Source organism: Geotrypetes seraphini, chromosome 3 (assembly GCF_902459505.1).
Source record: "Geotrypetes seraphini chromosome 3, aGeoSer1.1, whole genome shotgun sequence".
NCBI classification, from domain to species: Eukaryota; Metazoa; Chordata; class Amphibia; order Gymnophiona; family Dermophiidae; genus Geotrypetes; species Geotrypetes seraphini.
The window spans coordinates 61,534,409-61,555,159 of NC_047086.1; the positions used below are offsets into that span (position 1 = coordinate 61,534,409).

Sequence of the window (20,751 nt, forward strand, 5' to 3'; positions counted from 1 at the left end):
TTTATATCCAAGCAAAAGAAATGCCCTTTAATACTGAAAGTCCTTGCTATACATGAAACAAAGAATTTACTTGTATTTAACACAATGTTGGTACACATAAGGTTTACCCTGTACTAGAAAATAAGTCTATATTAGGACACCAAAAAAGTGAATGAAGACTGTTTTTTCAAGTATTATTTTCATCAGTAGCAGCTAGAAAAAATATACAGCATGTACATAAATCAAAGTGCTCTCATTTATTCCATTAAATATGGAATCCCTTTCCCTCACTCACAGCAGTGTTTAAAACCTTAATTCTTCTAATAAAGTTTTGTGCCCCAGAAACAAATTACAGAAACACTTTTCCTTACTCATGAAGTATTAAAAATAGTATCTAAGTTATAGGCAGATAATATGCAGTTTCTCTAGTTTTAACATCTAAAGTACCGATGAGAAATGAGAACGCAAAGATTCAACCACATTTGATCTCAAAGTCACTTACTTTGCAATTACCAATGACACAGAAAACTGTATCAATATATTTATGTGCTACAATCAATACATTATTGCTAGCAATTAGATATGGGAATTATTGTTTAGCTGTGAATGCAGATATTTCCATTTTGCATATTATGATTTGGTCAATATTTAGTCATGGAAATCTGAAGTCAGTAAAGAATAATATTAATTGAAAAAAAAAAAAACCCATTGCGTATATGAAAATGAAAATTAGGTCCTTCCTTATAAAGGTCTGAGAAAGTGATAGGAGCCATTTACTTTAAGAGAAATGTTCTCACTCTAAATACAAAGAGTGAACTACATTTATAGATATATGTACACATATAGGCCCGGATTCTATAAACGGCACCATTGTTGGCGGCCACATTAAAAGTGGCCACCAAACATATGTCAGTCATGTGATGGAGCCGTTTATAGAAGCACACCTTCAGGAAAGGTAGGCGACAGACGTGTAGGCCAGGGTTTTCAAGGCCTACACATCCGGTGATGACCTTTGATGTGACTTGTGCCTACAAAGGTGCTTTACGGTGTCTAACGCGACTTCCAGCATTAACCATGCCTACAGTAGCATTAGGCATCATAAAGCTCCTCTGTAGATGTGATTCCGGCACCGGTAAGCACCTTGAAATTCCTTTTAAAAGTTCTTTTAAACATTGTTTTGCACTTAACTTAGGCACTTAAGTTAAGGCACCATTTATAGAATATGGGCCATAAGATATATATAAGTGGATATCAACTGCAAGGACTTTAAACTGGTCTACAGAAGACATAATATTTGCTTAAGGGGGGTTGTAAAAATAATAGTGAGTTGTGAAGACCAACCAGTGAGGCTTTACAATATTCTTTACTTATTAGACATGTTCAAAGCAGATAATTTCACACCTATGAATCAGACACAGAACGTGAGAAAGATTTTATCATTTTTAGAATCAAAATATCCCTTAAAATATTTACATTTTACAGTAAAAAGGATAGCAAAACACAAAATAATGTACAAGCTTAGATAGTCAAGTAATTAAAGCGCAAATAGGCTGGAAAATCAAAATGCATTAATGACTATATTGTGAAATTGTAACTTTAAAAATTCATATAATATATAAAAAAAATAATCTGGCTAAACAAGTGCAATTCAGAAAATAAAAAGGGTAGAACAGTTTAAGGATTAAAAATCGGGCAGAAGTACTTTATATATTTTCTTGGTAATTACAGAAAACATACAGATTGGATTCCATTTGCCCAAAAGTAAAGTCTCTTTACAGTGTTTTATGCCTTATATTTCCATTCATGACGGGGGAAATTTAATCTTACATTCAGTCCATAAAAACAGTGCAATGAAAAAATAAAATTATATGAACTTTACTTTAAAAATTAACTAGGGCACCACAGAAGGATGAGATGCTCAGAAGCAGTAAAGATTATGTGCACTCAAGTCAATCTTACCAAATCTGAAAGTAAATTTCTACGCCTTTATTGCATATTAACAGAACTAATCTGTAAATCTGAATATACAGCAATAAAACATCTTTTAATTAAAATTCTATTTCTAAATGTAGATGGTATAGGTTAAGAGGGTGAGATCTGGTACTTAATTTGTACCACAACCCAGACTGTATGCAAAACACCTAAAAGTGAATAGAAAAAATGGCACAATCTTAGCAGGCATCCATATAAAATTTCAAACACATCTTTAGCAGTTAATTAAAATTAAATTTGACAACCTGAATATTTTACCTCTTGTTTTTGACTCGATCACCATGATCCCTGTCTTTATAATGCCTATCTTTTCCCCCATCCCTTTCTCGATTTCTATCCCTACTCTTTTCTCTCTCTCTGTTTTTATCATGAACATGTTCTTCACTTTTTTGTTTATTTGTATGCCTTTCTGAGTTCCGACTTTCTTTTGAGCTTTTACTATCAGAACTTCGGCTACGGTGTGAGAATCGTGTTTTCTCTCTATCTTTATGAGTATCTTCTCGTTTTTTTCTCTCCTTCTCTTTTTCCTGGCTTCTGTCTCTCTCTCTCCTTCTATTCCTTTCAGAATCCTGATCCCGGTATCTGTCAGCATTCAACTCTTTTTCATGTTGCCTTTCTCTTCTTTGACGGTGGGAATCACTATAAAACCTCTGCCTACGTTGATCACTGCTAAAACCTCTTTCCAAACGCTGGTCTTTTCTATTCCATGGATCACTGTGGCGTCGCTCTGGTCCCCTGCTGTCTTTACTATGATAGAACTTTTGTGATCCTGAATATCTTGATTGCTCATGAACCAGTGATGGTCCATGAGCAACAGGTCCAATATAATGTGGTGGGGGTGGGGGTGGCGGACCTAATAAATGAACAGGAGGCCAAGGTACTATAGGATTTGGTAAAACAGATTCTGTTGCATGAAACCTCAACGATGGAGGTCTAAGAAACCCAAAACCAGGCGGAAAAAGAGGTGGAGGTGGTATATGAGGAGGAAATCCAAACACAACACTACTTTGTGTAGGAAAATGAGGTGATTGAAATGGAAATGTAGTGGGTTGAGGATGCTGAAAACTGGACTGCTGAGGCCTAATTTGAGAGAAGTTAACTGCATTTTCCGATTCAAGATGAATTGCCTTTCCTGGTGAATTTCTTTTGAATGACTGCATGCTGTCCAAATTTTGCAATACTGCATCTTCATGTAACTCTTTTGTCGTTTCAACTTTTGAAGAGCTTGAACTTTCATCTTTTCTATCTGTAGGCGCACTATATTGCATCCCACTCTTTGAAATATCAGTTTGATGATAATCTGGTTTGTTTTCTTCTGAAGATTGATTTCCTTGACCAGTATGTTCATTTTCTGATATAGAATTCTGGTCTTTGTCTTTAAACCAATTACCAGTAGCTATTTCTTCACTTTTATTACATTCCCCATCTTTCATATCTAAAGCAACATGCTGATTTCTTCCAAATGCCTGTCTTGGGTCTCGTTTTAGATGAATGAACTTTGGCGATCTAGAAATATTAACAGCTGTGCTTTCTGTGGAAGTTGGGTTAACACTGTTGTCCATGTCTGTGGATATATCAGAGTTTGTCTTCATTTTAGATTCATTTGAAACATCTTGTTCAGGTAACTGAACCTTTGCCTTTTTTTCCTTATTCTCATCCATTTCTCTTTTATCCAACTGCATAGTAGGCAAATTAGCTAAAAAGGCTTCTGTAGAAACATCTGGTGGTTTTCCCTTAAGTGTAAGGCATATTGAGGTTTCTGTGTTATTTAAAGTTCCTGCTTCCAGTGTAGTCACTGATTTTGCAGATTCAGTTGATTCTTGTGGCTCTGGATTCATTACAGTGTCTGTAATATTAGCATCAGTTACAACATCCTCTACTTTTAATTTGCTTGCATTTGTTTGTTCATCCATTAAAGGCTTTTCTTCAGTAATCAATGAATCTGTAACAGGTTCTTTATAGTCAAACATATTTTCTGTAGTACCTAAAAGACTCTGAAGTATGTCATCTACAGGCAGTGGTTTACTGGCTAGTTCAAGAGTAGATGCCTGGTTTTCCCATCCAACTAAGACACCAGGAAGAAACCTGAGAGGTTTTGGTGGCTCACGTTTTATCAGTGGAGGTACAGGTTCTACCTCTATTTGTGTTTCATCTGCTTCAGATTGTTGTGATCTATTTCTGTTCTTATGCAATACAGTAGTAAAGGAGTTAAAAAAATCATTCTCATCATCATCGTCCTCTTCTCCTTCATTAGAAACATCTGTTTTATTTCTTTTTTCTGCTGAAACGCTACTTGATACTCTTCCAGTGGATTCATCATCATGGCTTGTGCTATGCTGCCTCTTCAGTTTTTGACGTATTATCAATGCCAACAATAGGTTTGGTCGATGTGCTTCAAGCCCTATAGAACAGAACATCAATTTAAATCAATGGTAAATTAAATGTGATAACATACAGAACTTAATTTAGCTAATGTTGCATAAGTATATTCACTAAATAAATACAAAAAGAACTGGCCTGTATGAATAGATAACCTATGAAGGGTGATCAAAAAAGAATTTATAGAAAAGCTTAGAGATTTGAAACTCTGAAGGGAAGGTTGCGAGACCTCCCTTGGAAAAAGAGTTTACCTTCCAGTCATTGTCTTTTTATAAAAAAATTTTGATCACATCCTTCAAAGGTGTATGTAAAATCGTTATTAAAAGCTTCAAATATTGTTCAAACAGGATACTGCCTTTAAATTCTTGCAAATGTCACTGCACCTGTAGCAGCTTTTGTAAATATTCACTTAACTTGTAAGCAGGATTGAGGGGGTCCCAACGCGGCCCCGTTTCGATCCCTGCTTCAGGGGACCCGATTATAGACACTCTAAGTCATCAGACTAAGTCACGAAGGCAAACTTTTCCAGCATGAAATCCGTTATAGGAACCTGTTTAGAGTGTCTATAATAGGGTCCCGTGAAGCAGGGATCGAAACGGGGCCGCGTTGGGACCCCCTCAATCCTGCTTACAAGTTACGTGAATATTTACAAAAGCTGCTACAGGTGCAGTGACATTTGCAAGAATTTAAAGGCAGTATCCTGTTTGGACAATATTTGAAGCTTTTAATAACGATTTTACCACCTTTGAAGGATGTCATCAAATTTTTTTTATAAAAAGACAATGACTGGAAGGTAAACTCTTTTTCCAAGGGAGGTCTCACAACCTTCCCTTCAGAGTTTCAAATCTCTGAGCTTTTTTATAAATTCTTTTTTGATCACCCTTCATAGGTTATCTATTCACACAGGCCAGTTCTTTTTGTATTTATCAAAGCTCTTTCTGGTCTTGAGTCCATATACTTTATATCCCTGAATGCACTGTAGGAAATTCGTAAGTATATTCACTGGCAATGACAGTAAACCTCCTAGTCAGATTTCATATACACTGTGAACCGAAAAAAACAACACACCAAAGTGTTTTTTGTCGTATCTTCCACTGAACTCAGCCGATTCTTATGAAATTTAATGCGCCGTGTCCTGAATGAAGTTTCCTACCACACCACACTACCTTGTGAAAATGAATTGTGAACTGAATAAAAACACATCAAAAAGTTTGATGGCGTATCTTACAGAAAAATGTAAAGACAAAAAGTAATGTTTCAATTAGGCATATATTTGAAGTGCACTCCCTTTGCACGAAGGCATGCCCTCAGTCTTGGCTGCCACTGATCTATGCCAATAACGCTCTGCTTCAGCTCAGCCCAGAGATGAGGTGCTGTTTAAAATCTTTGACATCAGACATCGCTGTCTGGTAGACACATTCCAGTATCAGCCCCCAGATCCGGTAGTCAATTAGGTTTAGGTCCTGTGAATTTGCAGGCCAGACGTCTGGACCAATGAAGTCTGAGGACTACCGATGTAGCAGTTCTAGTGTGTCCTTTGCCTGATGTGCTGGGGCATTGTCCTGTTGGGAGATAAAGTAGTCTCTCGACAAGCAACGGATCGTTGGCAACAGCTTCTGCATCAAGAGGATGTCCTAGTAAGGGAAAGGGATGGGCACTTGTATACAACCTTTTTCCAGTTTTACTACCACATTCAGGTCCTGATTCTGCAAAGTGCTCCTGATTGTAGGCAGCTGTAGGCGTTCTACAGCTGTCTAATCAGCCAATCGGGAGGCACTTTTTCTAAAAAAAAAAAAAGTTCCCCAGGCAGGCCACCTATATTGAAGGCGCCTCCAGGGAGCCTAGAGAGGCCCGCAAGCCGCCTAAGCTCGCCTAAGGCTAGGCAGTAGCCTTAAGTGAACCTAGGCATCCCTATTTGTCTCTCTAGCAGAACGGGAGACGCTTACAGTGTAGGCTAGCAAAATGCTAGCCTACATGGTAAGTAGACACAGCCGCTGTACCTAATCGCGGCAAGGAACTCCCTGCCGTGATTAGCATAGCAGCTGTGGCTAAGGCCGCAAAAGTCTCCCCTCCTCCCAGCGATCGCAGCAGGAGGGTGCCCAACCCCTCCTCCAGACCCCTCAACGGCCCTCCCGATGATCGCGGCAGGAGGGTACTCAACCCCTCCTGACGACTCCTCAATGACCCTCCTGACGATCGCGGCAGGCATGTACCCAACCCCTCCTGCCGACCCCCCCAAAAGCTCCTCCTTAAGATCACCGGCATGAGGGTGCCCAACCCCTCCTGCCAACCCCCCCAATGGCCCCCCATAAGATCGCTGGCAGGAGGGTGCCCAACCTCTCCTGCCAGACCCCCCCCAGCGAACACCACCCCTCCGGAACCCCCCTTGACCTTACCAGCAAGTTGGATCGAACAGCTCCTCACACATCAGGCCAGCAGGCCCGCCTTTGTCCAAATGAGGCGGGCCCGCCCCTACCCTGCCCAACCCACAGGATCCTAGGACTTGATTGGTCCAGGCGCCTAAGGCCCCACCCACTATAGGAGGGGCCTTAGGCGTTTGGGCCATTCAGGCTCTAGGATCCTGTGGGTTGGGCAGGGTAGGGGTGGGCCCGTCTCATTTGTACAGAGGCGGGCCTGCTGGCCGGACATGCGAGGAGCCGTCCAGTCCAACTTACTGGTAAGGTCAAGGGGGGTTTCCGGGGTGGTGGTATTCGCTGGGGGGTCCGGCAGGAGGGGTTGGGCTCCCTCCTGCCGCGATTGTCGGGAGGGCTGTTGGGGGGTCGGCAGGAGGGGTTAGGTACCGTCCTGCTGTAATCATCAGGAGGGCCGTTGGGGGGGTTGGCAGGAGGTGTTGGGTACCCTCCTGCCAGTGATCTTAGGGGGGGCGTTGGGGGGTCCGGCAGGAGAAGTTGGGCACCCTCCTGCTGGCGATCTTCAGGGGGGCCGTTGAGGGGGTCCGGGGAGGGATGTTGGACATGTTAAACCCGATTCTGTAACCGGCGTCTGCAACATGGACATTGGTTACAGAATCAGATTAATTTTGGGCGGGTGTAGGCCCGATTCTGTATAGGACGCCCGGGATCGATGTCCTATACAGAATCTGGGCCTCAAAGTGATTTTACATACAGGTACTTCAAGAATTTTCCCTATCTGTCCAGAAAGCTAGAAGGATGCTAGGTTGCATAGGGAGAGGTATGGCCAGTAGGAAAAAGGAGGTATTGCTGCCCTTGTATAAGACTTTGGTGAGACCTCATTTAGAATATTGAGTACAATTCTGGAGTCCGTACCTTTAAAAAGATATAAAAAAGATGGAGTTGGTCCAGAGGAAGGCTACTAAAATGGTGCGTGGTGTTCATCATAAGGCTTATAGGGACAGACTTAAAGATCTCAATCTGTATACTTTGGAGGAAAGGCGGGAGAGGGGAGATATGATAGAGATGTTTAAATCAATATAATCAAGTAAATGTCTCTCAGTAGAAGTGGGTTATATCTCCCAGGTCAAACATTCATTTCAGAAACGGTTGGAGAAAAAGCTTCAAGGAAAATTTTAGCACGCAGCAATCATTAGCGGGTTGTGCACGATATAGAGAATGGAGTAAGATTTAAGAACTTGCGAACAGAAGGAAATTGGATTTAGGAATCCCTGAGGAACCCAAAATTATTGGTGAAACAAAGCTTTGTAGGAGTTTTTGCTTTGACGCATGATTGTGAAGTTGAGGCTGTGGAGCTGTAAGAAAAACGTGAACGCTGTTGAAGGAGGAAGTTTGCATGATGCCAGTTTTTGTTCCAACAGCAGTTAAACTCTGGTCCCCAGAGCTAAGTTATTTGTTCTATCTGTTTTGGGTTTTTTTTGTGAAATGAAAATATGAAATGATAAAAATATAAAAATTTATATATATATATATGAAAATAAAAAAAATTTAAACTGTGCATAGCAGTGGGGATTTTCTCCCTTGATTGTTACATTTTCTGGGGTGTGAGTTTTTTATGCTGATGACAAGATGAACGCCAGCTGTAAATCGCTAATGACTGCTGCATGCTAAAATTTTCCTTGAGGCTTTTTCTCCACCCATTTTTGAAATTAATGTTTGATCTGGGAGATATAACCCACTGCTGGTGAGTGACATTTACTTGATTATATTGATTTTGTTGTCAACAAACATTTCTTGAGAGACATTTAAATAACTACATAATGTAAATATGATGAGTCGAGTCTCTTTCATTTGAAAGGAAACTGCAATGAGAGGGCACAGGATGAAGTTAAGAGGTGATAGGCTCTGGAGTAATCTAAGGAAATACTTTTTTACAGAAACGGTGGTAGATGCATAGAACAGTTTCCCTGAAGAGGTGGTGGAGACAGAGATTATGTCTGAATTCAAGAGGGCCTGGGATAGGTATGTGGGATCTCTCAGAGAGAGAAAGAGAGAAAGAGATAATGGTTACTGCAGATGGGCAGACTAGATGGGCCATCTGGCCTTTATCTGCCATCATGTTTCTATGGTGGGCTCACAATCTAGCCAGGGTTACAAGGAGCAGTGTGGGTTTGAACTCACAACCTCAGGGTGCTGAGGCTGTGGCTCTAACCACACTCTCCAAATAGTATGCGCCGTTGATCTTAACCCCAGGATCGATAAAGAATAGAACTGTGAATCCAAGTTTGTGACTGAGACCATGACTCATTAGCTGAAGGTTGGGTGGGTTCATAGCAGGCTTTTGGCATTCACCTCACTTTGGTGTTGTTGAAGGCACATAGAAACAATCATTCTGTGTGTTAATCATTGGAGCTACTGTAAATATCTTCTCATCTGTAAACCAAATGAAGCTGATGCTGTGCTCTGGGTAATTGGTCAAAAGCTGTTTGAACCATTTCAGGCGTTGTGCAAAGTTTTCTGTAATATCGCTGTCTGTATACAGTCTCTTCCTCTGTAAACTGCTCTGAACTGTTTGTGGTATTGCGGTATATAAAAATAAAGTTATTATTATTAAGACACTTTAATTTCAGATCGTCATAAATTATCCTAACCATAATTTGGCTTATTCCTGCTTTTCTTGCCATTTGGTGAGTTGTTCGGGGTGTTTGTGGCACATCCTCCTGGCTCAGTACAAGATCGCGTACAATGTCAATGTGCTGTTGTGTGCAAATCAAGTATGATCATCTGCTGCTTAGCTTACAATCACCAGTGCCCGTTGTTCAGATCTTGCGTAGCAGTACATCAAGGACGTTTTTGTTCCAACCCTTCTGTGGTAAATTTTTCAACAATCGTCAACTGCTGTACCAAGTTCTTTATCAGAATTTGATCTTCTGCAGTAAAACCCCTTTTTCTACAGAGACTGTATACAAATTATCATCTGCGCGTATTCCATAATAATTCATTTTCACAAGGTATCTGTGTGCATCCCATAGCAACAATTTTCACAAGGTTGTGATGTGATGCGGTGGGAAACATTTACAACATTTTACATCAACTTAATTCAGGACAAGAAACACTAAGGGCTCCTTTTACTAAGCTACGATAGTGGTTTTAGCGCGCGCAGAATTGCCGGGCGTGCTAGATGCTAACACCAGCATTGAGCTGGCGTTAGTTCTAGCCGTGCAGCGCAGGTTTAGCGTGCTCTAAAAATGCTATCACAGCTTAGTAAAAGGAGCCCTAAATTCCATAAGAATCGGCAAAGTTCTGTGGAAGATACAACAAAAAAAAAACCCATTTTGGTGTAGTTTTTATCAGTTCAGTGTATATACAAGCATATTCTCTAAATCAGGGGTGGGCAACCTCAGTCTTCAAGGGTCATACATTATGCATGAGATTTATTTGCATGAACTGCCTCCATTGTATATAAATATATCTTATGCATATTCATTGAAGAAATCCTGAAAACTTGACTGGGTTGTGACCCTCAATAACTGAGGTTGCCCACTTCGGCTTTACATGAATAGATAATAATGTATGAAAAGACTGGCAAAGAGATACCACAGTCTCAAAAGAAGTTAATATTCTTGTCCAGCATAAACACGTCTACTGTGAAAACTATATTCTTTTCAAGTTAATTTAAGCAGAACTGTGCTATTGAGCAAGTCAACTTCTCTTTCCAATGACCCATTTGTACATGCTAGATGTTCATGAAAGAAAAAATTTAGAGAAAAAGTCTTTTGTGGCAGGACAAAAGTCCTCACAAGTGATTGATGTTGCCCAACATAGCTATGTTATTGGAAAGCTTCTCCTGGATTCATATTGTTGAAAAACTTTTAGTCCAACTGTGAATGCAATATAAGGGTACTTTTACTAAGGCTCACTAGCCGTTTTAGCACGTGCTAAACGCTAATGCATCCATAGAATATAATGGACGTGTTAGCATTTAGCATGCGTTAAAATGGCTAGTGCACCTTAGTAAAAGGACCCCCCAGTTTGTTTGCTATGTAATTTCAAAGAGTTGTAATCTACTGTCCATCTACTATCTACTAACTAGAGATAACTTGGTTTTCTCCAAAGAAAAGTTGGAACTTCCGAGCTACAGATTCCTTCATTTTTGTTAAAGGCAAAGTAAAAACCCCACTAACAACTAGCAGACAAAAAAATATTCTTATTGGGAAAGAATGATTAGGTTCTTACCTTGATAATCTTCTTTCCTGTAGATTGTCTAGTGGTCTTGAATGCTAGGGTTTTGCATCTGAATGTGTCTAGTGGTCTGAATGCTAGGGGTTTTGTGTCTAGTGGTTTGGAATGCTAGGGTAGTTGCTTGCAGAATGCTGTCAATTATCTTTTGAACTCCACCTCCTTTCCAAGGAGCTGCTCCTGCCCCCTGAGTTTGTACAACAACAATCAAGTAGTACTGTAATGACAAAAATAACCAGAAGGAAGGAAACAGGGAAAAATCCCCAACACTACAATTCTTTTCTACTCTGTAACAAACATATCCATTAACATTATAACATTCAAGTAAATGAACAAAACAGATAGAAAAACTGTGTGCAACCAGCATTAATCTTATACAGAGCTTGTAGTTACTCGCATGTCCTGCTACCAAGCAGAGAATTAAACCAGACTCGTACATTCTTGAGTGGTTTATTTTATACTCTCAGTTCATCTGAGAGACAGAGAATTCTCCAAAGTCAGACTTATTTTACAGCAGAAGGCAAGCAACGCCCAATGACAGAGCGGGGCTTCAGGACCACTAGACATATCTATAAGAAAAAAAGATTATTGAGGTATAAATCTAATTTCTTTCTAGTGCAATATGTCTAGTGGTCCTGAATGCTAGGGATGAACCAAAGCAGTCCCTGGAGTCTGAATGCTAGTGTCTAGTGGTCCTGAATGCTAAGGATGAACCAAAGCAGTCCCTGGGCCTACTGAACCTGCCTTCAGAATGGAGGACCTGAAAGCGGCATCTTTCTTAGCTGCTATGTCTATCCTATAAAACCTGGTAAAGGTATGAGAGGCAGACCAAGTAGTTGCTCTACAGATTTCTTTAGGAAAAACCACCCAAGTCTCTGCTCATGATGCATCGACTCCTGTATTGGAGCACATTTTCAATGCGATCTGTGGCTGTTTACTATAGGCCAGATATGCAGAGGAAATGGCCATATTATTCCATCTGGAAATCGAAGATTTAGACGCTGGCCTCCCTTTCTTGGCATAACTGGTCAGAACAAAAGGTGTTCTGATATGTGAAATAGAGAATGACACGGTGGCGGTTTACCTGCGGCTACTGCGTTTAGCCGCGGGTAACCCGTTAAAAACGGGGAATGCAAATTAGCAGCCTCTGCGGGGACGGGAACAAAGCCATCACCGCCCCATAGAGCGGTGAATGGTCTTGTCACCGCAGTGAGGCATAAAGGATCGTGAGGTCCCCGCAGCCACCACCCGCACGCCGGCACGATCGTTTAACCAGATTCCTCTCTTCACCTCACCTTAGTTTGCCGGCTTTCTTTTTCAGCGACCGGAACGCTTTCAAAAGAGCCGCGCACGCGCAGCTGCTCAGTATTCAATCTTCTGCTCTGACCCAACCGGAAACAGGAAGTTGCAACAGAGCAGAAGATTGAACTTTGAGCAGCCGCGCATGCGCGGCTCTTTGAAAGCGTGCCGGTCGCCGAAAAAGAAAACCGGCAAACTAAGGAGAGCTGGAGAGCAGTAGCGTACCAAGGGGGGGGGGGGCGGGAGGGGCGAAAAAGGTAATGGCGCCAGGCCTTGGAGCACCGAGGCAGACCGCTTCTCCCCCCTCCCAGCCGAACCCCCGCTGACCCTCCTATCTCTCCCCCCCCCAAGTGAACCTTTCCGACCCTCCCAGCGAAAGCAGCAAACCTCCCTCCAGTAGCGTCGGCTTTCTCCTCCCTCTGCCGCATCACTGATGACATCATCATCAGTGACGCGCAGAGGGAGGAGAAAGCCGCGAAGGAGGTTTGCTGCTCTCGCTGGGAGGGTCGGAAAGGTTCACGGAGGGGGGAAGATAGGAGGGTCAGCGGGGGTTCAGCTGGGAGGGGGGAGAAGCGGTCTGCCTCGTGCTCCATTACCTTCTTCGGGCAGCAGCAGCGTTTACAATTCGCTGCTGTTGCCGGCTTCAGGCCTTGTTCTCTGCTGGGTCCTGCCTACTTCCTGTTTTCATGAAGACAGGACCCGACAGAGAGGAAGGCCTGAAGCGGGCAACAGCAGTGAATTGTTAATGCTGCTGCTGCCCGATGAAGTTCAGGACATCAGGACATCGTTGAAGGAGCAGGGAGAAATCGGCTGCTGGCTTGGGGGTGAGGGTAGGGAAAGAATTGTGGAAGTGGAGAAATTGGCACGATGGCTTTGTGGGGGCTAGGGGGAGAGAGAAAGGAAGGAAAAAATAAAGAGGGGGGGGCCAGGGGGAGAGAGAAAGAAAGGCAGAACTAAAGAGGGGGGCCAGAGGGAGAGAGAAAGAAAGGCAAAAATAAAGAGGGGGTCAAGGGGGAGAGAAAGAAAGGCAGAAAGAAAAAGGAGGGCCAGGGGGAGAGAGAAATAAAGAGGGAGGCCAGGGGGAGAGAGAAAGAAAGGCAGAAATAAAGAGGGGGGCCAGGGGGACAGAGAAAGAAAGTCAGAAATAAAGAGGGGAGCCAGGGGGAGAGAGAAAGAAAGAGGGGGGGCAGGAGAAGAAAGAAGAAGGACCAGAGACTCATGAAATCACCAGACAAAAGGTAGGAAAAATGATTTTATTTTCAACTTAGTGATCAAAATGTGTCCGTTTTGAGAATTTATATCTGCTGTCTATATTTTGCACTATGGCCCCCTTTTACTAAAACGCAATAGCGGTTTTTAGCGCAGGGAGCCTATGAGCGTCGAGAGCAGCGTGGGGCATTCAGGGCAGCTCCCTGCGCTAAAAAACGCTATCGCAGTTTAGTAAAAAGGGAAGGGGAATATTTGTCTATTTTTGTATAATTGTTACTGAGGTGACATTGCATAAAGTCATCTGCCTTGACCTCTTTGAAAACCCGCGGAATATAAATGATAATTAACATTTTCTCTGTGTACAACGTGCTTTGTGTTTTAAAAATTTTATTGTTGGTAGATCATTTTGACTTGGCCACCAAGGTAAGGGGGAGGGAGGGAGGGGAGCTGTTGAAAGACATCTAGTAATCCTTCCAGGCTTGACTGTGCAGGGAATTATTTTTGTAAAATCATGTTTTGTTATGTGACTGGCATTATCTAGACTTTAATTTCTATGAATGAATAGAATGAAAATGATATAAAATTACTTGCTTGCAGGGACCGCGTGTTCCGGCTTACACAAGGAAGGAGGGGGTGAAAGGGAAAAAGTTTCTCTTCCTTGGAAATAGATTCTGAAGTGACCTCAAAGAAGACCAGCACCAAATGTACAAGAAATCCCTTAAACAATGTCAAAAGAGCCCAAAATAGAAAACTGCTACTGCCTTGAGACTCCATTATTGAAGGAATCAACTTGAAATCACAGAAGAGACAGGAAAAGGTTAAATGCCTCATGGAATCCTCAGGTACAAAACACAAACCAAATTGTGAATGAAATCAGAGCAGACAGTAAGAATTATAAAATTGATGTCATTATCCATCTGGAAAAAAAGGCGTACTAGAAATAATGCCTCAGCAATACAATTTTCAGAAGTTCTATTTGCTCATGGTAAGGGAGAAGAGAGACTGCTAGAGATGGTGGGGGGACTGATAGAAGATATGAAAGAAGGGTGGTAGAAAGGAACAGATGGTAAAGGAGGGAGGGAAGGGTGGTGATGGAAAGGAATAGAACAGACATTGAAAGAGGGTAGAGAGGAACAGACCCTGAAAGGAAATGTGGAAGGCAGAGTGGGGAGAAGATGCTGGAAGGGAAGAAGACAGATGCCAGACTATGGGGGAGCGGAGGGAAGAAGATGGGTGCTAGACGGGGACGGGGCGGTGAATGGGATGGCAGTGGCGGTGACGGGGCGGTGAAAGGGATGGCGGTGACGGGGCGGTGAAGGGAACGGCGGTGACGGGGCGGTGCAGAGGATGGTGGGCCGGGGACGGTGCAGTGACGGAGACAGATTTTTTTTCCCCGTATCATTCTCTAATGTGAAACTCATTGGTAACCAAGGTACTGGAAAAACGCTTGCCTGATATCCAGCAAATTAAACGCTTTATAAGAACATAAGAATAGCATTACTGGGTCAAACCAATGGTCAATCTAGCCCAGTATCCTGTCTTCACGGAGGCCAATCCAAGTCACAAGTACATGGCAAAACCCCAATTAATAGCAGCATTCCATGTTACTGATCCAGGGCAAGAGTGGCTCCTCTCGTATCTGTCTCAATAGTAGACTATGGACTTTTCCAATCCTTATTTAAAACTAGCTACATTAACCACTTACCACATCCTCTGGCAACACAGTCCAGAGTATAACTATTATGAGTGAAAAAAATATTTCCTCCTATTGGTTTTAAAAGTTTTTTTTTTGTTGTTAATCTTTATTCATTTTTAAAACTCACAATAAGTGTAACACAATACAAACATTTATACTTTAACATCACCTAATATTTCATCAAATTCTAACTTGCATCAAATATCCCCCCTCCCTTATATCCAACAGTTATTCATAGGCAAAAGAAATCATAAAATATTCCCCCCATCCCACCCTGGACGTGTATGAACAAAAGGGAAAAAATTAATATTTATTCTATGTAGTAACTTCAATCTTTACAGTATCTTGTTAATGGCTCCCAAATAACCTTAAATTTCTTAAAATTTCCCTGCTGCATGGCAATTATCCTTTCCATTTTGAATATGTGACACAAAGAGTTCCACCCAAGCTATAATTCAGCCTATCTCAATTTTTCCAATTATTCATAATCTGTTGTATAGCAACTCCTGTCCTAATGAGTAGAAGCTTATTGTTATTAGAGAATATTTGGCTTTTTGCCCTCATTGACATGCCAAACAATACGGTGTCATAGGATAATGCTACCGGATTATCTAACAAATTATTTATTTGACCCCATATTGATTTCCAAAAAGCAAGTATTAATGGACAAAAGAATAACAAATGATCTAATGTCCCAGCTTCAAGATGACAGTGCCAGCATCTATTAGATTTAGAGCTATCTAACTTCTGTAAACGAACCGGGGGTCCAAAATGCTCTATGTAACAGAAAAAACCAAGTTTGTCTCATAGATGCAGACACTATACATCTCATCCTCCAAGCCCAAATACGTAGCTATTGAGATGCAGTAATTTGATGCTTGATCTCAATGCTCCAAATGCCCCGAAGACCAGTTTTTGGTTTCTTATTTAAAAATCCAGATATTAATTTATACCACTGAGTGGCCTGATGTCCCAGTAAGTCCACCTGAAAGCATAAGAGCGGCAAACTATACTGATTACTGAGATTTTTCCATTCAGGGAACCCAACCCGAATGGCCTGCTTCAACTGCAACCATCTATAATTTTGTGATTTATTAAGACCAAATTTGTGCTGCAATTATGAAAAATCAAGCAGCTTACCATCTAAAATAACATCATTCAAAGTACGTATACCCGTCTTCATCCAATACTTCCAGATGACCTTAAATCCGCCAATTTGAATCTTGGAGTTCAGCCAAGGGTCTGATGAGTTGATTTATGAACCGAAATAGGCGTTAAAGTATTCACATATTTTAAGGTTTTTCATGTATCTACTAGGATTCTATTATCCTTATATAATCTAGGCATCTTAATACTCAACACATGACTCAATCTCAATGGTGCCATGAGTTGCCATTCCAACCATAACCAGTCTGGGAGATTTTCCATGAGCTCAGGGAGGATCCAGTACATACCCTGACACATAATATAGGCTTGATGGTACCTATAAAAGTTGGGAAAATTTACTCCACCCTCCGCAATTGGTTTTTGCAGAGATACCATGGCAATTCTTGCTGCTTTCCCCAGCCAAATAAATTTTGTCAGAATACTATTTAATTTATTATAAAAGGACCCCTGAAAAAACAACGGTAACAACGAAGGAACAATAAGCCGAAGTGGTTCACTACAGAGATCTCGGCCCTTATCAAGGAGAAGAAAAAAGCATTCATCTCTTACAAACAATCAGGGAAACAGGTCTCTAGAGCAGACTACTTGACCAAATCAAAAGCCGTCAAAACGGCAGTCAGGGAGGCTAAGTTTCACATGGAGGAGTCTCTGGCAAAAAACATCAAGAAGGGAGATAAATCCTTCTTTAGGTATATCAGTGACAGAAGTAAAAACTCAGGCGGGATTGTACGTCTTAGGAAACCAGATGGAGACTATGTGGAAAAGGATTCGGAAAAAGCCCAACTATTAAATGAATACTTCAGCTCAGTCTTCACCCGAGAAGCGCCGGGGCTTGGCCCTCATCTACAGACAAGGGTTGACTCAGTTGATCCGTTCAGTAACTTCGAGTTTACGCCCAGCAGTGTCTACAGTGAGCTATCAAGGCTCAAGGTTAACAAGGCAATGGGGCCTGACAACCTACACCCCAGGGTGCTAAGGGAGCTATGTGATGTCCTGGCGGAGCCACTGTCCAAGCTCTTCAACCTCTCCCTTAGCAAAGGCAGCGTTCCGTCGGACTGGAGGACGGCTAACGTCATTCCACTCCACAAGAAAGGCTCCAAGATGGAGACAGCAAACTACAGACCAGTGAGTCTAACATCGATAGTAAGCAAACTAATGGAAACTCTAATAAAACACCAATTGGATAAGATCCTGGATGAGGAGAATCTACGGGATCCCCGTCAACATGGATTTACAAAAGGGAGATCGTGCCAATCCAACTTGATCAGCTTCTTTGACTGGGTGACGGGGAAGCTAGATATTGGACATCGTGTACCTGGACTTTAGCAAAGCATTTGATAGCGTACCACACCGCAGGTTGCTGAGCAAGATGAGTTCTATAGGATTAGGTGACACATTGACGAAATGGGTTGGGAACTGGCTTGGAGGTAGGATTCAAAGGGTGGTGGTGAACGGCACACCCTCTGAAATGACGGAGGTGATCAGTGGAGTGCCACAGGGCTCGGTCTTGGGCCCAATCCTATTCAACATCTTTATAAGGGACTTGGCAGAAGGGCTTAGGGGTAAAATAACATTATTCGCTGATGACGCCAAACTAAGTAATGTAGTGGGCAAATGCACAATAGATGATGTTTCAATGCCCGACAACATGATGCACGACCTACTCCTACTGGAGCGCTGGTCTAGGTCCTGGCAACTCAGCTTCAATGCCAAAAAATGCAAAGTTATGCACCTGGGCAGCCAAAATCCATGCAAGACTTACACCCTAAATGGCGAGATCCTAACAAGAACTGAAGCAGAACGTGACCTAGAGGTGATCATCAGTGAGGACATGAAGGCTGCCAATCAAGTGGAGCAAGCTTCATCCAAAGCAAGACAAGTCGTAGGTTGCATACGCAGAGGCTTCGTCAGCCGAAAGCCGGAAGTCATTATGCCATTGTATAGATCCATGGTGAGGCCCCACCTGGAATACTGTGTGCAATTCTGGAGACCGCATTATCGCAAGGATGTGCTGAGACTGGAGTCGGTTCAGAGAATGGCCACTCGGATGGTCTCAGGACTCAAGGATCTCCCATACGAGGAACGGTTAAACAAATTGCAGCTATACTCACTCGAGGAGCGCAGAGAGAGGGGGGACATGATCGAGATGTTCAAGTATCTCTCGGGCCGCATAGAGACGGAGGAAGATATCTTCCTCTTCAAGGGTCCCACGACAACAAGAGGGCATCCGTGGAAAATTAGGGGAGGGAAACTACGAGCTGACACCAGGAAATTCTTTTTCACAGAAAGGGTGGTTGATCGCTGGAATAGTCTTCCACTACATGTGATCGAGGCCAGCAGCGTGCCTGATTTTAAGGCCAGATGGGATCGTCACGTGGGATCTATTCACAGGGCAAAGGAAGAGGAGGGATCTATTCACAGGGCAATGGTAGGGGAGGGACATTAGGGTGGGCAGACTGGATGGGCCTTGGCCCTTATCTGCCGTCTATTTCTATGTTTCTATGTTTCTAACATTCCCATTTGGTAACAAACCACAGGCAGAATCATCATCTTAACTGTTTGGACTCTCCCCCACCAAGACAGATGTAATGGGTTCCAATGCTCACACATTTCTGTGACCTTCAGCAATAAAGATTTTTCATTTACTTTCACAGTTTCTTCAATTGTATTTTTTATCCATATACCGGAGTCTGTTATAGGGGAAAACACCCTCCAGGTTTTCAAGGCAAAGTTGGACAAGTTAATGTTAAACTGGTGAGACCGGACTCATTTGGAGCACTGGTCTTGACCTTGGGGCCGCAGCGTGAGCGGACTGCTGGGCAGGATGGACCACTGGTCTGACCCAGCAGCAGCAATTTTTATGTTCCTAAATATTTTATACCCTCTTCCTTCCAGAGAAAAGGGAATGTATCAAATAATCCTTTTGTACAATATACATTTAGTGGAAGAACCTTTGATTTGCTCCAGTTTATTTTGTAACCAGAGAATTTTCCAAATCTATAAATCAGATCTAGTAAATGCGGAATGATGGTTTCAGGATTCCTCAAATGAAGCAATATGTCATCTGCATAAGCAGAGACCTTGTATTCCCGACCTGTATAAAGAATACCCTGTATCTCCTCTGCCTGCTGAATAGCCAATAACAAGGGTTCCAATACAATATCAAAAAGCAAAGGAGATAACGGACACCCTTGTCTAACTCTCCTTTTAAGACAAAAACATTCAGAAAAATTATTAATGTATAATCGTGTATAAGGGGAACTATACAAGGTTTGAATCATTTGTATAAATCCAGAACCAATACCAAACCAATCCATTGCCTGATACATGAAGGTCCATTCCACACTATCAAAGGCCTTCTCTGCATCCAAGGATACAGAGAAGGCCAGTTCTTCCATAGTTTTTGTTAGATTTAACATGCGAAAGGCCAATCTTGTGTTATTTGATGAATGTCTCTGAGCAACGAAACCCGTTTGGTGCATACCAATAATATAAGAGAGAGCCTTGGCCAGGCGCAAAGCCAATAACTTAGCCAAAAGTTTTCCATCTACATTAATCAAGGAAATAGGCCTGTAATTTGAAACCAACGTAGGATCTTTATTTGGCTTCGGTAAAACTATAGTTAAAGATTCTGCCATAGTACCTGTAATATAACCTTTAATCAGTTGATCTTGATATAACTTTAATAAATGAGGTAATAGGGTAATTTGAAATGATTTATAAAACTCTACAGTGAACCCATCACCACCTGGAGCGGATCCAACTCTAAGGGACTTCAACATTGTTTGTAGTTTTTTCATTGATATAGGCCCAAGACTTCCTTTTATATGCTCAGGAATTTTTGGTCCCTTAATTAATTTCAAAAATTCTAAACCTTCTAGTTCCTTATTTGAATAAGGCTCAGAAGATTTTAAAAACTGTTTTAACATCGTTCCATTTTGAGAATGAGTTTCCCCATTCTCATCAGTTATAGCCACAATTTTTACTCTCCTTTTTTAGCTTTAAGGTAGTTAGCTAGTATTCTCCCCGCTTTATTCGAGTTTCCATAATACAGAGCCTGTTGAGAAAACAACTATTTCCTAGCCATTTGAGAGGAAATCTCATTGTATTTGCATTTAACTTACAAGAGGGCCTGCAAAGTATTTTATTCTCACTTCAAGGCCAATTGTGATTCTAAGTCCTTAATCTTTTGTTCCAAAATAGAGAATTCAAATTTAAGTTTTTTCCTAACATGTGCCGAATATGAGATAATTTGCCCTCTTATGGTAGCTTTGAAAGCATCCCATAGTATTTCTAATGAGATTTCCTCTGAGGCATTGATTTGAAAATATTCATTCATTTTTAATTGAAATTCTTCAATAAAGTTAGAATCTGCAAGCAATGTATTATTGAACCTCCACACAGGTCTATTACAATCTT

The 20,751-nt window shown here is 41.8% G+C and overlaps 1 protein-coding gene across 6 annotated transcripts in view; it reads right to left on the bottom strand.

The window, feature by feature from the left end:
* Positions 1–1,385: 1,385 nt before the first annotated feature.
* The window catches only part of PHF3 (PHD finger protein 3), a 299,402-nt gene continuing 280,036 nt past the window's right edge, over positions 1,386–20,751 (bottom strand). For all 6 annotated transcript variants that reach the window (XM_033935349.1, XM_033935350.1, XM_033935348.1 and 3 more), the window contains one exon: positions 1,386–4,372. In XM_033935349.1, coding sequence (XP_033791240.1) covers positions 2,226–4,372 — 2,147 coding nt within the window. In that variant the 3' untranslated portion in view covers positions 1,386–2,225. The remainder of the gene's footprint in view (positions 4,373–20,751) is intronic.